This window comes from Halichoeres trimaculatus, unplaced genomic scaffold (assembly GCF_033239565.1).
Source record: "Halichoeres trimaculatus isolate MK-OKI-2021-1 unplaced genomic scaffold, fHalTri1.1 fHalTri1_scaffold_8, whole genome shotgun sequence".
NCBI lineage: Eukaryota > Metazoa > Chordata > Actinopteri > Labriformes > Labridae > Halichoeres > Halichoeres trimaculatus.
The window spans coordinates 24,225,398-24,241,607 of NW_027437186.1; the positions used below are offsets into that span (position 1 = coordinate 24,225,398).

Sequence of the window (16,210 nt, forward strand, 5' to 3'; positions counted from 1 at the left end):
CACACTGGCAGTAGGAAACAGGGCTCTGAGAGATGTTGAAAACATGATATGAAAGTGTAACTCCCCAGATTTCATCTGCAAAAAGAACAATCTATCTAACTTTTCAGGTTTCAAATAAATTACCAGTCAAAAAGTGTGTACTCTGTGCTAAACTCTGAAGGGGTAAATGAAGATATGAAATCACAAAGACACTTAGTTGAAGTAAATATGTTTTATTTCATGACAGGGTTATTGTTTGAGATAATGAGCTGGAGGTTTTCCTATAACTTAAACCACATTTTTACTGAAAAGGAGACTCAAGTAAAAACATTAGTAACTGCCTACTCAAAATACACAAAGGGACGACATTCACTGTTTATATTTTACACTCTAGTGCTCTTTATTTAAATATAAATACAAGGGATGATGATAAAACTGACAGGCGCTAAAAAGGGAAACATCCTCAGTGATGTGAAATATTGTTATTGAAACACAAATCCAGGCAATGAGCCTGCTGTTCAGTATATGAGTCAGTCATTGTACTACACAACGGTCAAAAGTGTGGTCCTCCCGGGGTTCTTCTTTAGAGGTGTTTTTTTTCTCCTGGTGGTACTGAGCTGCTCCACGGTTCAGGATGTTTTGGAGGATTTCTTTGCTCTCACTTGGTGGCAGATTGTAGAAAAAGTACTGAGGCGCCATTTCAATGAACCTAGAAGAAAAGGAATTGATGTGGTTTAATAAACACACCAAGGCAAAAGTGATGTTTGTTTAAAGTTGTTAGAAACTCTCTTTTTATTCTAGCGTCTGCTGTTCAAACTGCAACAAATGGAGTACCACAGTTTAGCATGTGGGTCCTAGAAAGCATGACAAGCTTTCTCTCCCTTCATTAATCTGCTGCTCCCACATTCCCAGGGATCTGCACTACTCATAATCCCCTCTCCAAGCAGCTGATACTTGCAGACAGGTTTATGATACCTCCCCTCACAACTGGGAGGCGAGGATGAAATGGGACTTTACATCTGGTCCACATGGGAGAGGGAATGTGTCTGTCTGATTACTTTTAAGCCTCATCAGTCCACATGAAAAGACCCTGTTATGGAAGAGCAAAACAGGTGAACAGGTCAGGATCAAAAATGTTAAACAAAGCTGAGACTCACTGCGCCGGTGTTATGTGGGATACGGTACGGAGGCAGTTATCCTCAGAAAAGGAGTGTTCATGGAACAGGATCCACTCTGCCAGGCCCAGTTTGGGACTCTTGGCTCCATATGTGGATAGAGGATGGATCTGTGCTACATGCTTATGGGTCAGGATGAAATAGTTCCCTGATCCATCCACATCCCGGGCCACCTAAGGAAAGTCCGAGCAAGACACGGTCATGTGGGATCTTAAAAAGGGGCAGGAGTTTCTGCCAAATAATACACTTTTACAAACTGCTTCAGTAGATTTCTAAAACACTTTATAATAAATCATTCTCAACACTTTGTGGTTAAAACATTTGTAGATGAAAGATTAGCAGATCTATTTTTTTCTTTTTGTTGAATCATTTTCTACATTTCAGATCAATATTTAAGAAATAATCAGTGTACTGAAGCTAACAGTGGCAAAGCTGTCATCAAAGCAAAATACAACCAAAACAAATAACAATCAAAACAATCTGAACAATCAAAATCTAAAACATGAAACATATTCTGACTTGTAAAACACTTTTTTCTTTACTACATTAGCACATGTGTGTTTCTTCATATTTTTGATGTTTGATGTTTTCAATCTACACTTTAAAATCTACAATCTAAGCAAGTGTTTGTCTTATATTAAGTAAAAACTGTCTTGTTCAACTTAATATGAGCCACATTCACCTGACAAGCCCAGAAAAATGTCTTATTTCAAGATTTTAAAAGAGAAAATGAGGCCTGATTTTTTTTGTACAGTAAAAACAAAAATGTGAAAGAAGCTAAGACTTCAAATAAGTTCAAAATATGCTTTTTGTTTCTCCTGTTTAGTAGCTGAGCTCTAAAAGGAAAAAAAAACAGTAATATTTCATAATTACAGCTTATAAAAGCAAACTCCACATTTCTGCATTCGTGCTACTTTGAGTGTAATGGCCTTTTTGTCCTTTTTGTAATCTGTAAACTCTGAAATATTTTAAGCTGCTGATCTAATAACGCCATTGTTTTCTGTGTTGAGGGCTTGAATAGAGTTACTGCTATGTGCTCTGACCTGCATGAAGAAACCAGCCAGCAGAGCTCTCTTTATGTTGAGGGTGTTGCTCCGAGAACCAAAGGCTGGCACCGAGATGGGCAGCTCAATCCTCTTCAGGGTGTCAGTGAGCTCAGTGCGCAGAGCGTCAGCCATCAGGAGGGAGGAGTGGTTCAGGAAGGAGTCCTGACACCACTTCTCCACGTCACAGTCTGACAGAGATGAAGACAGAGGTGTGTGTGTGTTATATTAACTGGTCTTTGGAGCATCTGTGTTTATGTCCATGCAAATAAGTGACACTGTCTGAACTCACATGGATCCTGCTGGTGTTGTTTAAATGCTTTGTAAACGTTGACCAGGGTGAAGTGGTCTCCCTCTGGGTGCTGGAACTTCATGTGGCACTGTGTTGCTTCTGGCTTCAGGTCCACAGAGGGAACAAAGAAGCAAGTTGGTGCTGAAAAATCCACAAAACAAAGTTAATGATGGGAAACAGAGAAAACAGCCTAATTACCTATTTTGTAACCAACGTCCATTAAGGTTGAGATACAGTGGCATGCAGATGTCCCCCTATTGAGTGTATTACCTGTTAGCATGGCAGCGATGATGGCCACCTCACTGACACAGTCAAACTCACAGGAGGCGAGCAGAGTTTTGGCCAATTGAGGCTCCAGAGGGAACTCAGACATGATGATTCCCATCTCAGACAGGTTCCCGTCATTATCCAAAGCTGCAAGGTAGTCCAGCTCCTCCAAAGCCTGCATGAGGCCTTCAGGATCTGAGGTACAGAGGTTTTGGATCATGTTGTTAAATCTATAGTACTTTAAAATCATGCACATTGTAAAACGACTGTCTAGTGCTTAGAACAGATTATTAATTACATTCAAATTCACTTTGACTGAACTGTTAAGGATTCTTTTTTTCAGCTTTTTAAACATTAATCCAAAATGGTGACCCACTGGGACAATCCCCCCTTACAGTACACTGGCACCCTGGTGGGCACGCTCTGAGTAAAAAGGCAGCAGAAGATTAGGATTTTATAATCCCCACCAACATCTGCCATGCATCACTATGCAAAATGAAGAGCCTCTCGTTGTGCAAATTAAACAGATTTTCTGTTCTCTCTTTGCAGCAAACATGTTTTTGATGAACACAACAGGGAAACAAGAAACATGGACACTCCCACGCAATATTATGTTTATTCTCTGATCAAACTAATGGGAGGCTCAGTGTGCGTGTGTGTATGTGTGTGCGTGTGTTTTTGTAAGTAGGGTTGAATAAATCCGGGGAAACAAAAGCACGAGGAAGCAGGTCAGCTCTAAAAGGATGCTGTCAGAACAGGAGCTGTCAGTTCAGCTGAGGCATGGCTCACTACACACCGATAAAAAATCTTCTGTCTGTCTGAACACAACTGAACGCACTGAATGAACCCAAAACTCCTCTCATTACCGCAGACGACACCACCAACACAAACCGCCTGCCAGTTTGGTTTGTTTTGTCACTTTACATAAGTCTCACCTGGTCTGTCAATGAAGTCACATTGGTGCAGACCAGCGATCTCCATCCTCTTCAAGAAAAGCACAGTGGAAGTGATGTCAGACTCAACGATATGAGGGCGGATATCTGCAGGAAGCTGTCTGTCCTCTGGGTACAGACAAAAACACTTCCCTACAAGAGAAAAAATAGTTTTTATCTAACATCAGCTGTAAAGACAGGTAACTGTGAGCTGGAGACTGTTTTTATCCCTCACCTGTTGGACCTGCCAGCTGTCTGCGACCCTTGGCTTGGCCTTTGCTGATTGGCTGAATGACAACTGAGTTTGTTCTGATTCTTGGATTGTAAACCTGCAACATTAGATTTACCCTTGATGAGCTTTGCGTTTTCTCCAACATATTCAACAGAATTTTATATGAGAGGCAAATACTGCAGTTAGAATACTTAAGGATTGCAGATAGTTACCAACAGGTTTCTAAATGGGCTGTAATAACATTTTTAAGGGTGTTTATGTTATCTATAATTACAAGGAGGGACTGACTCACATTTCGTTTCTCAAGCCCTGCATCAATGACAAAGCTTATGGAGTTAACAGCCCAAAAGAAGTCCTCATTGGGGCTGGATGTGAGAAATACTCTGCGTCCACGAGTTGTATCGTCTCCTGCTCTAATTGGAAGGTTCCCAGGCTGGCCAGGGTGCACAGCAATGGGCTGGAGCTCGCCGAGGTCAGGGGGTACACTGTGCACCTCGTGACACAGGATGTCATGGGCCAGATTTATTTCCTGTTGACAGAAGAAAAAAAGAAAGTCAGATAGGTATGATATGTTTTGATATATTTTAGCACAAAACGATACAACAGTGAATGAGACAATTTGGCACAATGACACAATACAATACGATGCAATATAGTACAGTTCTATACAACACAATTCAATACAACACTGTATGACGTGATATGATATGATATGATATGATATGATATGATATGATATGATATGATATGATATGATATGACATGATATGATATGACATGACATGACATGACATGACATGACATGACATGACATGACATGACATGACATGACATGACATGACATGACATGACATGACATGATATGTTATGATACGATATGATACGATATGATACGATATGATATGATATGATATGATATGATATGATATGATATGATATGATATGATATGATATGATACCTGCTTGGTCACCAGAAACACAACCACGTCTCCTTCCTCCTCAGAGCGGTGGATCTCTAGCACAAGACGCAGAGCAGCGCAGAAGTAACCCTCACCAGTGCTCCTGTACACCACCTCCTCAGTACCTGGGTTCTCCAGGCGGATCAGGGGCATTGCAGACCCCGTGAAGTGTTTCATCTGCTTGGGTCCAGGTTCAACTGATGTAAGGAGAACCACATGGAGCTCTGGTCTCTGCATAGCGATATCCTTAAGCAGACCCAGGAGTACATCAGTGGCTACAGTCCTCTGGTGGGCCTGGTCCACAACGATCACACCATAACGCTCAAGTAAAGGATCTGACATCATTTCTCTGAGGAGCATGTTGTCTGTGCAGTATCTGTGGTGGGTTAGAAAAACTATGGTTAACTTCACTTTTCATCGGACATCTTTTTATCTATTAAGCTTTCTATCTTTATTTCTTTTTTATTGTTTTCTTTCAGTTTGCTTTCCTATTTACCTCTGGTTTAATATTTTCAGTTTATCTCATACTTGCCTTTTCATATTCTGATGCCATGCTTGCAAGGTAAATATTTATCTATCACATTTTTTCTTTCTTTTTTTTATTTAAAAAAAGGGAGAAAAATAGCCTGAAATAAACCCTCGGATTCTTTCAGAAAGTGCAACAAGGGATCCATTCAACACACCCAGCATGGCACCTTGATGAAAAACACTTTGTCTCCACATCAGCCCTGTCCCTATTAAAGTAATTTACTCTAATCATTAGAGTGAGGAGTGGATAACTTTGTGCTAGCTGGCTGCCTGTTCATCTTATCTTCCTCCCCTCAATGTGCTAAGTTGTCTTTGTTCCCCTGCTGACTTATGAGGCACCCTCACAAGGGAGGGAGACATGAGCAGACGGAGAGCCGGACAGCTGTGGAGGAGCCCCCTGAAAGGAGCCCCCATGGGCCTATTGTTCACTTTTCTCTTGAGACTGAAAAAGGCGGGGTGATTTGGCATTGTGTGTCATGACTGTGCTTTATGAAACCCCTTGGGGAGACTAGAAGCACTAACATTCTCCACGTTTGGACGTAAGAAGCGCTTCTTCTCGTACCTGAGGACTGTGTCGTTGGCGCAGCAGGTTTCCAGAGGGATGCAGTACCCGACCTCATGGCCTATGTTGACATCCATCTCGTCAGCCACTCTTAATGCAAGATCCACGGCCTGCTGAGCGTGAATCTGGGAACAAACCACCATGCCGTGCTGGAATTGGACTGACAGGCAGAATTCAGCACACCACTGAGGAATCTGTCTCAAAATAAGAGACAGATAAGATATTTTACATTACAGAGACTGATAGAAAGAAGGCTAACCATCCAAATCAACAAGTATGTGGATAATGACATCTCATCTTTGAGAGAACAATGCAAAAGAGTTTGTCAGTTCTTTTGATTATGTAACATCTCAGAAGTGTTTGGCAGCTTTAATTCTCAAATGTAATTTTCTTGAGAAAAAAAAATCTGAAAAAAAGCACCTCAGATTGTGCTCTGAATCTTGAAGGACAACTCTTAGCTAATTCATTTACTCAAAAAATACGATAAAAAAATACAAACTAAAAAAAAAAAATCAATTTTCTTTTAAATTTTTTTTTGAATAAATTTGGCTCTTTTTTTTTTAACATATTTTTTCTTGAAACAGTGACATTTAAGTTGTGCTATTTTTATTAACTATTCATGTTAGCAACAAAGGGTTCTTCTCTCAACCAAATAATGTTCCAGCTGTTAGAGGTTTTAAGAATCTCCTGAAAATTGGATTAACTGTGTTTTTGCCAACACCAAATGTACAATATTTCACACAGCAGTGCAATCCTTACTGTCTTATCCCGCTCAGTACTCACTTGAGAACTCCTGCCAGTTTCAGCAGTGCCACTGACAACAACAAACTGTCCTTTGGCCAAAGTGTCCATGAATTCACTCCTGGCTTTCCACACAGGCAGCTCTTTCCTTTCTCTGAGCAATTTGTAAAACCTGGAGGAATACGGCAATCCATCAAACTGATTAAGCTCCAAAATGTCATCATATTCTTTGTCTCCTTCAGCCAAAGCGTCCGTATCATAACAGCAGGTTGATTTCCCCTCAAAAAAGTCCTCTTCATTTAAGCTGGTGATGTCCTGTGCCATCTCCACTGAGCTCCCGTTCTGTCTGGTTTAGACTTCATTTACAGATCCACAGAAATGAAGTGTGCAAATCTCCAGCTCTTGGTAAACTGTTGGACAGCAAACAGAGCGCCTCTGCTAGTGAAGCCAAATGAAAGGCTCGCTAGGCGGCCAGCCCAGTGTTGTCATGTGGCCACTAATCCCATAGAAGTGCAGTCATCAACAGATGACACACACACACACACACACACACACACACACACACACACACGCACACACACACACACACACACACACACACACACACACACACACACACACACACACACACACACACACACACACACACACACACTGATTTGAAAACAGATATGCAGACCCTCACAGGGGGTCTGGTGTTCACTGGCTCAAACATTAAGGCAGCAAGCTGTGCAAAATGGTTAATGCTTTTACTTTTAAACAAGGTTTCATTAAATTGTTTGGGAAATGATCAACTCAGAGATGTCAAAACTACAAAATTATACAGCCAAAAATCCACTGTGAATCCAGGAATACAGACCTAAAAACTTTAAGAGAGAAGAAAATGATATTCAGTGCTTAACTGCAAAACCAAGTTGAAGGTTGAAACTCAGTGATAATAAAATAAAACTTACACAGGAGCCTTCAAAGATTTTTCAAAGTGTAATTTCAGTTATTTTTTCCTCCTGTTTATCTGACTAAACAGACCTTTTTTTTTTTTTTTTTTTGCGTAGTTAAATTGAGTGCGCTCTTTCTGAACACATTATGAGCAGTGAAAGACTATCAAAAATCAGGACATTTAAAAAATATATCTTTTAATAATTTCTGAGTATCTCTTAAGCTGAAAAATGATCATTGCTGCTTCTCTGGTCATAAGCTCCTGTATTTATCAGGTATGAGGTCAGAACTAAGACTGGATTCAGAGTGAGTCATTATTTTTGCAAGGCTAACACTAAAGGTAGCAAAAACTACCAACCCCCACACTTATCGCGTCTGTTTGCTTTCTTTTATTTAGAGCATCACTCCGCCTCAGCCAGGTGCTCTAAATACAAACTGAACCCATGTTGGAAGCAAATTTATCAATGATGTGCCTGTGAATCACTCAATAGACTCTTGATGCACTGGTTGCATAATAATAACAGAACTCCATATTTAAAATAGTTTTAGAACTATGAATTTGTGGAGGAAACCAATCTGTTGTAGTTAAGTGCTTGCTACTTGCCGCTTGTATCACTGCTGTGTAAAACTAAAAACAGTGTCATGCCAGAGGTCCTGATTCTGAGTATTAGAAGTGCTGTGATCTTATAAGGCATGTGGCAAATAACAGAGAGGATATTCAGCAGGCATCATAACATAAAAAACTAGTGATATTTTTTGTTGAATGTTTTAAAACAATCCTGACATTTTTCTCTCTGATCAGAGAGCATGAAGCCTGAGACAGCTTACCTGGCTGGTAGTCCCATGGGTGAGATCCCTCTTTTTATTTGCAATTTGTAATGTGTAATGTAAAATATACTAGACCTGTACTAACAGACAAAATAGCCTAGTGCAATAGTTTAATATGTTTTAAAAATTTTCGGCGAGAAGGCAGAAACTTGTATTTCCCAAAGTGTCAAACATATTCATTAGGGGTGGGAGAAAAAAATGAAAATCAATATATCAGTATTTTTTTGTTTGACAACATCAAAATCGTGATTCTTTGATTTTTTTTAAATTGAAATTCCTCATTTCAGTCTTTGTTTGTAAACTGGATTGGAAAAAACATCTCAAATTAAAAAAAATCACAATAATTGTAAATATTGAATATTAACAATCAAAATCGAATCAGCACCCAAAAAATCGTAATAGAACTGAACCACCAGAATAGCATAACGTCCCAGCCCTAATGTTCATCTCACTCTTCCTATTTTCTCTACTCAGTCAGCAGTGAGAGGGATTGCAGAATACTTTGTTATTGGTTTGTTATCCTAAGGGCCAACACTAGTACTGGGTAAGTAGTTCACAATACACATAGTTAAAGCAGCCCCTGAGTTTAAGGGAACAGATGAGGTTTTTGGTTTTCGGGAAAATGAGATGTAGTGATGGTTTTTGTGATGACCAGTATTTTCTGCCAGGTGGCAGTGTTGAACAACCTGTTCTGACCACACAATGTAAGTTCTCTTGTGTCAGCCCCTCATGAGATTTTGTTTTCCCTATTTTTTGTTTTCTGTTTTTACTTGTGAGAATTCATCAAACAGTAAAGGATCACTTATTGCTAGTTATTTTCCACAGAGGGATTATGTTTAAGTTCTTCAACAGATCAAAGCCCTAAATTCTTCTTTGGTGGCTTTTGTTGTGGGCTGAGTTGCAGATAGGACTTCAGGCACAGTCATCCTCTCTGAGACAAAAAAACAACAACAGATTTACTTATTCATCAGATTGCACAAAATGTGTGTCCCGATGAACTTGAACTGATCTCTCCAATAATCTTTTGTGGTTTCAAAACAGTTTTGTCAACTTTCCCTTTGATTTACAAAGTTAAATGCAAGAATACTTTTAAGTGCAAATAAAATTTCTTACAAACAGTCATAGAGGAACCTTTATTTGGCTCTTATCCCCCCACCCCAAAAGAACATTTTGAAATGTTTTCTCTGAAATTTTTAACCTAAAAGTTATAGATTTTTTCACTCTGGACATGTTTTTTTTTATCACCTAAAGGGTCATTTTAAAGGGGCTTACTCTCAAAGCAGTTTTTGCTGTGGCTTAAAGGAAAAAAAAAGAATTGAAAAATGACATACAGTATTTACACTTTACAATGCCTTATAAATGTGTCATAGTGATGGAAATAAACAGTACATTAAGAATTTACAGATGGTATAAACATCTATCTACCTACACAGCACTGACATTTTTTTCTCTGCTGGAGAGTGGTAACCACAGCTGTCTACATCTGAGCACCTCCACACACCCTTGTACATTAATGCAACACGGCTTTGCAGGGTTTTAGTCACTTAAACCATTCTGCAGTTGTAAGAGGACAAGGACTGCATAAGGAATGGAACGTTAATACAAAATATGCCACCCGAATAGAAAACAGATGGGAAGAAAATGACTTAAAAGTTTCTTTTTGACAGTTAGTCCCTTTTGTATAACAGCAGATCAACATTTAACAATCAATGCACTAAAACTTTACAGAAAGTGCAACTCTGAATCTTGTGAAAGATTCCAAAAAGATACAAACAACTTCGGAGTTAAACAGAAAAAAAAATCCTACAAAATCAAAATGGAATGTAATGAAGGCAAAGAACAAAGCAGACGGGACGGTTACGGTAAAACATCTTGTTAGACGCACAGTTGAGGGGGAGCTTGGCAAAGCTCGCAGCGCTGAAGTCATTCTTCTTCTTGGCTCGCACACACAAGGGCAAAGTGAGCATAATGTAGAACATACAAACACCAGATATTTTTGAATTGTTTGGTGTAACTGTAATTCTCTGGAACACAATCAGTCTGTCAATCAGTCTGTGGAGTCTGCAGCGTCTGCCAGTTATCACAAGAGCATGTTGAGAGTCCAACACATGCCTAAAGCCTCAGGGGCTGTGTGCGTCAGCGCCAGGCTGAAACGTGTGAAAGAAATCTATTCTGTTCTGCAAAAGTGAACTTATAAGGAAATAAAAGAGTCCAGCGAAGACTGTAAAATGAGCTGACAAGGTTAATCTCACAACAAAGATGTATAAAGCATCTTTTTACAACAACACAGATCTAATATTTACCGTGTTGAACCTTGTGAATGGTACGAATAAAAACAATGTATTTGGTATTGAATACATAATTCATATAAAATCTTGAGAAATTTTCCTCTACAGCCTAAATTTATCTGACAACTTGATGAGTTGTGCTCCATTTCCCTTTTTCATCACTTTAATCCAACACCAAACTTTTTTGGTGCTTCAATTATTCAAGCAACGTCACAGGATATAAAAACATCATTTACTTCAGCATTTTGTTTGAGAAAAAAAAAAGTATAAAAATCACCAGAAAACAAAACAAAACAAAGAATGTAAAAGACAATGTTTCCTCCTTTCCTTAACGTCTCACTCTTCATCAGAGTGCACTGTGCACGAATCATCAAAATCAAAGTTAAATACTTAAATAGATAAATAGTTCATTGGTACCTGAGCCAGGACAACAAAGCACCTATGAGAGGCGTAGCACCGAGATGTGACATTAGCCCCGTCATTAGAGACTCTGCCATACTTTGTATTGTCCAAAATGTCTTACAGAGTCTCAGTTATTAGTGCAAATCAAAAACTTCTCCATGAATCTCTTCATCCATGACATCCAGAATTTAGCAGTCCTTGTGAATCTTTGGTGGTCTGTAGGGCAACGCCGGCACCGGTCTGAAATGTAAACAAAGTTATTCTCATTACTGCAGGTCAACTACAATTCTGAACAAATAGAAATCTGAACTATCTATTGTGTTTGTTATTTACTAAGTTTGTCATGGAGCTCCAAAAGGTTCAGTTCTCAGATCATTTCAATTCTCCTCATACAATATGTCCCTGAAGTAATACAGTCAGAAAACACTTTCCATGGAAAGAAATTGAAACTAATTTTTATTAAAATACAAACAATTATCAAGATTTTTACAACAGAACACATTTGACTGAACTTAACGAATACCTTTTTTTTTATACTTTCTTATTCTGTCTCTTAAAAGAGAGAAGTTACACTCAATGGCAGTTTATTTGTTAAAATTTTTCTGGTGAACAAATCCAAATGAATAATATTAATAATAATAATAATAATAATAATAATAATAATAATAATAATAATAATAATAATAATAATAATAATAACGACAATAACAATAGTAATAATATCAATAATAATGATAATAATAATAATAATATTAATAATAATAATAATAATAATAATAATAATAATAATAATAATAATAATAATAATAATAATAACGACAATAATAATAGTAATAATATCAATAATAATGATAATAATGATAATAATAATAATAATAATAATAATAATAATAATAATAATAATAATAATAATAATAATAATAATAATCATAATAATCATAATAATACAATAAAAAATAAAATTAAAAAATAAATAAATAAATAAAGTCTGGATAAAGCCACCAAAGACACTAAGAACAAAGCTTAGAGGATGACTACTGTTATTTTGCACTGACCTGCTGGGTAAGGGGATTGTGGGTGGGGGCCGGGGAACTGTGGGGATCGGTATGGGTAAAGGTCCAGAGAAGTGGACTCCTGCTGCTGAGGCACGATGACCAACTCGAGAGCTCCTCCCCAGTGGGTCTGCAGGAAGGGGTTTCTGGGGTGGGCTTGGTTTCTCAAAGTCCTGAGTGGAAAAAAAAGTCAATACTTTAAACATGCTTATTGCAATATATAAACATAAATATGGCTAAGGGTTGATTTCATGTTACCTGTGAAAAGTCCTGAATGTCCTTCTATTTCCTGCAAGGAACTACAGTTTTAAAGGAATATCTGTAAATCTAAAACTCGTGGAAGAGTTAATTTATTTCAGTGGTTCAATTTTAAAAAAAGGGAAGCTTATATATAGTACAGATGGTAGATATAGATGGTATATTATAAGGATTTAGTTTTTTTGAATTATGATTACTTTAAGGAGATGCTGATTTCATTTTTTTTATCAGGACTTGGCACCTGCCCACACTACCAAAAGTCCCAGAGGCTGGTTAAACACACATATAATGAAACATTGAAGTCACTAATCAACAGCAGCTAATTTGGTATTTCAAACACCACACAGAGTAGAGCCCTTATCTTGAGACACTGTGTTCAGAAACTTAAATAATCAAGCACCCGCTACACCCCTTTAAATATGCATCAGCAGTTTAACAGCTATTTGAAGACAAATGTAGACACGCTTCACTAGAGGGCACTGTGTTATCAGTTTCTTCTCCCCTGGATCCCCGCAGCTGACATGCGATGAATCCCAAACCTCCTCCTCCTCCTGCTCCTCTGTATCTCCACCACCTCTGTGGCAGAACTTTGCGTGTGTGTGTGTGTGTGTGTGTGTAGAAGGTTATCTGAATGAGGTGCCATCATGTGTTACTAATCTACAGCGCGGAGGAGGCGAGCAGTGATAAACATCTGCTACCAGCAGCAGAGCTACCATCACACACACACACACACACACACACACACACACACACACAACCACACACACACACACACACACACACACACACACACACACACACACACACACACACACACACACACGCACACACACGCACACTTCTACATTCTTAACTAACCCCCCTCACATGCACATGCTTGAGAGGTAAACGTGGAGTCTTCCGTATTTTGCACGGACGAGGCTTAGTGAGCTAAAATCATGACGTGACTGAGTTTGTCACATCAACATACAGAACAGTTATGTTCAGCGCTGTGGGACCAAAGAGACTTACATGAATCACAGTTTTGGCTACAGCAAGGGGTCTTATGGCTCAATGTTATTGATGCTCTTGGAGAGGGAAATGAGGCAAATTCCTTCAACCTGAGTCGACTGTTGATGAGATGCTTGGTAGATAAAGCACGATCAATGATCATATAGGGTGGAAGTTTTTAGGTTTTCTTTTGCCCACTTCAGGGTTGCAAATATTTAGCTAGGTAGTAATGTATGTAAGTTTGATGATGCTGTGTATTATATGCTGAACAAAGAGGAAGTTATTTTTCACAGAGGACTGAAACCAACATGCTGTGCTTTGACCAGTCATGGAAGGGGCATACATCCTTCAAACAACATTCTAAAAATCACTTGAGCATCTTCCAAGCTTGGAAATATACTTCTTGTACAAACTCAAAATAAACAAATCTGTCAGCATATAACACCTTAAAGCTCCTTAGCAGAAGTTCAGAAAAAAAAAACTCCACAGCGGTTCAAATGCTGCTATTCTACATTTAAACTGAGCTCTGCTAACATTGCAGAGCCGACTCTGATTCTGTGTCACAGTGAGATCAGTGTGGACACTACTACGGCTCTTTATGAGTTTTTGGTAAAGTAATGTACACAGTGGGGGACTGTTGTGATCACATCTTTTATATCGGCACCACTCATGTCGGAAGAATTTGGATCCGATACGTTATTCTTGGCAGTATGGCTGTGCTCTGGGAGTTCCCTGCCCTTCCACGTGCCTACATGGGATGCCAGAGCTTGTACATGCAAAATGCCAAGGTTGGCAGAGCAGCAGCAAAGATCCTCCCGGGTACAGAACAGAGCTAGAATCAGTGAAAATACATATGTCTCTGGAAAAATCAGACACAGTGTTAAAGGAGGTGCTGGCAAGCAGCACAACTTGGCAGGCAAAAACAGTTTAAATACAACACTCATTTTGCTGTTTGTGAATGGGTGTGTAGATATAAGTAGATATAAGTTTGTATCAATTATTAACCAAAATGTACTTTTCACTGTTGGTTTTAGCTCAGTTTCATGCTTAAGTGTTTCATAAGCAGGGTGACACCCATTGCTGCTTTAAGCACAATTCAATGACATATAAAGTCCTACCTGTTTAAGTTATGGACTTTGTAGCCAAGAGGGGAATAACTCCTCAAGAAACACAAAATGAGGACATTTTTCAAGGGAGTGCACTAAGGAAAACAAAGACGTTAACGGACAGATGCATCCCCTCACATGCAAGAATAATCCAGGACCCATGTGCATTCTAATGCCGCTCTTGGCAGCAAACTCCACACTGTAACTGGAGTCTTGGTGGTGTTCACATGTCTTAATTCAAAATGAAGGATTGCATCGTCCTCAGCGGTTTGAAAAAGATCTATGAGCCTCTAGCTTACTGGCACCTTATGAAACCCACCAGGGGGATTGAAAAATACGTGGTCGTCTTGCCAAAAAGACAAAGCTATTCTACTCGATCCTCCAAATTCTTGAAAAAATGACATCTTGGAAAAGCAAGTTTTCACTCCCCAGCAGTGTGAAACTGCTGTCTGCTGTTGCTGTGTGCCTGAACACAGTCTGAGCTTATTTGCTTCACATTTATTGAACTCAACAGGTATCTTATATGTGTTTTTCAACCAATAGAACAAGATTAAAACAAGCAGGTTCTTTCAAAAACCTCAGCTCGCTCACTGCCTCCCTTTCATGTGTTGTCTCATTGTATTAACGCAGGGTAGCTTTATTCCCTTGGAAACACCTTACCATTAATGCAGTTCAGTCCACAATGCAGGCGAAAGAGAATGTCTTTCAAAATGAGACATATTGGCTCAGACAGCAGGGAGGTTGTGTCAAGTATTACAATAAGCTTGTAATACACTTTGTATTTAAGGATTGATGTCCCGTACGTCCTTTCTGGCTTCTTATTAAATCCCAGAAATCCTCTCTGCTATTTCTGACCTGCAGTCCTCATGCTGTCTTTGCTAGCTCCGTCTGTCTTATAACTATGAACAAGCAAGTAGAAATTAGCAAGTAGGAGGGTTTTATCGTTTTGACAGGCCAGTAAAAAGTCTTTTAATAAAACAAATTGTGGTCCTCCAGCTTCAGTTTGTTTCATATTGGCATGTGTTCACATCTATTGAAGGTGATGTGCTCAAAAACTGGACATATTGACAGCTGTTTCAGAGGTAAAAGAAAAAAAAAAAGATTTTGAGTTGGCATTGATGTAGTATTTCATATTAATCAATGTAAGAATATCTCTTTAGGAGCTGAGGTCCTTTATTTAACTGTCAAGTTAAAGCTCCTGCAAAAATATTGTCCTTGCATAGCAAAGGGTAATATGATTAAAATGCAATCCCACTCCGAAAAAAGTTTGTGTAAAATTTTGGTAAAACCAAAATGTAAATGTATGCAAATCATTCAAACCCAATAGTTAAATGAAAAAATGTACAAAGACAAAAACAAAACAAAACAAAAAAAACATAAAGTTATTGACATCAACACAGTTCTAAAAAGACGGGTCTGGTACTATCCTTTTTGGAAATAATGGATGTTGTGTCCAACTCTTTTTGAAAGGTGTTGCTGGTTTAAAATGTAAAATGAGCAAACACTTTTCATAAAAATAACAAACTTTTTTTTCACTTTCCATATTTGATATTATGTCTTTGCACTTCTTTCAAAATGAACATAAGTAGGGTAGAAATGTTTACAAACCATAAAAAAGTGATCTCAAAAATATTTTACAC

At 38.5% G+C, this 16,210-nt stretch overlaps 2 protein-coding genes across 3 annotated transcripts in view; both read right to left on the minus strand.

Moving 5' to 3' along the window:
• Nucleotides 1-229: 229 nt before the first annotated feature.
• Nucleotides 230-7,146, minus strand: dhx32b (DEAH (Asp-Glu-Ala-His) box polypeptide 32b). Its single transcript, XM_074676014.1, has 11 exons — nt 6,753-7,146; nt 5,970-6,163; nt 4,880-5,255; nt 4,213-4,449; nt 3,924-4,017; nt 3,692-3,841; nt 2,760-2,951; nt 2,490-2,630; nt 2,198-2,388; nt 1,137-1,327; nt 230-688 (listed from the first exon to the last, which is right to left on the minus strand). The coding sequence occupies exons 1-11, from the start codon at nt 7,032-7,034 to the stop codon at nt 514-516; spliced, it is 2,223 nt and encodes a 740-aa protein (XP_074532115.1). The 5' UTR covers nt 7,035-7,146; the 3' UTR covers nt 230-513.
• Nucleotides 7,147-9,600: 2,454 nt separating this feature from the next.
• adam12b (ADAM metallopeptidase domain 12b) overlaps nt 9,601-16,210 on the minus strand; it is a 92,723-nt gene continuing 86,113 nt past the window's right edge. For both annotated transcript variants that reach the window (XM_074676027.1, XM_074676026.1), the window contains exons 22-23: nt 12,220-12,389; nt 9,601-11,404 (exon numbers count right to left, since the gene is read on the minus strand). In XM_074676027.1, coding sequence (XP_074532128.1) covers nt 11,353-11,404; nt 12,220-12,389 — 222 coding nt within the window. In that variant the 3' untranslated portion in view covers nt 9,601-11,352. The remainder of the gene's footprint in view (nt 11,405-12,219; nt 12,390-16,210) is intronic.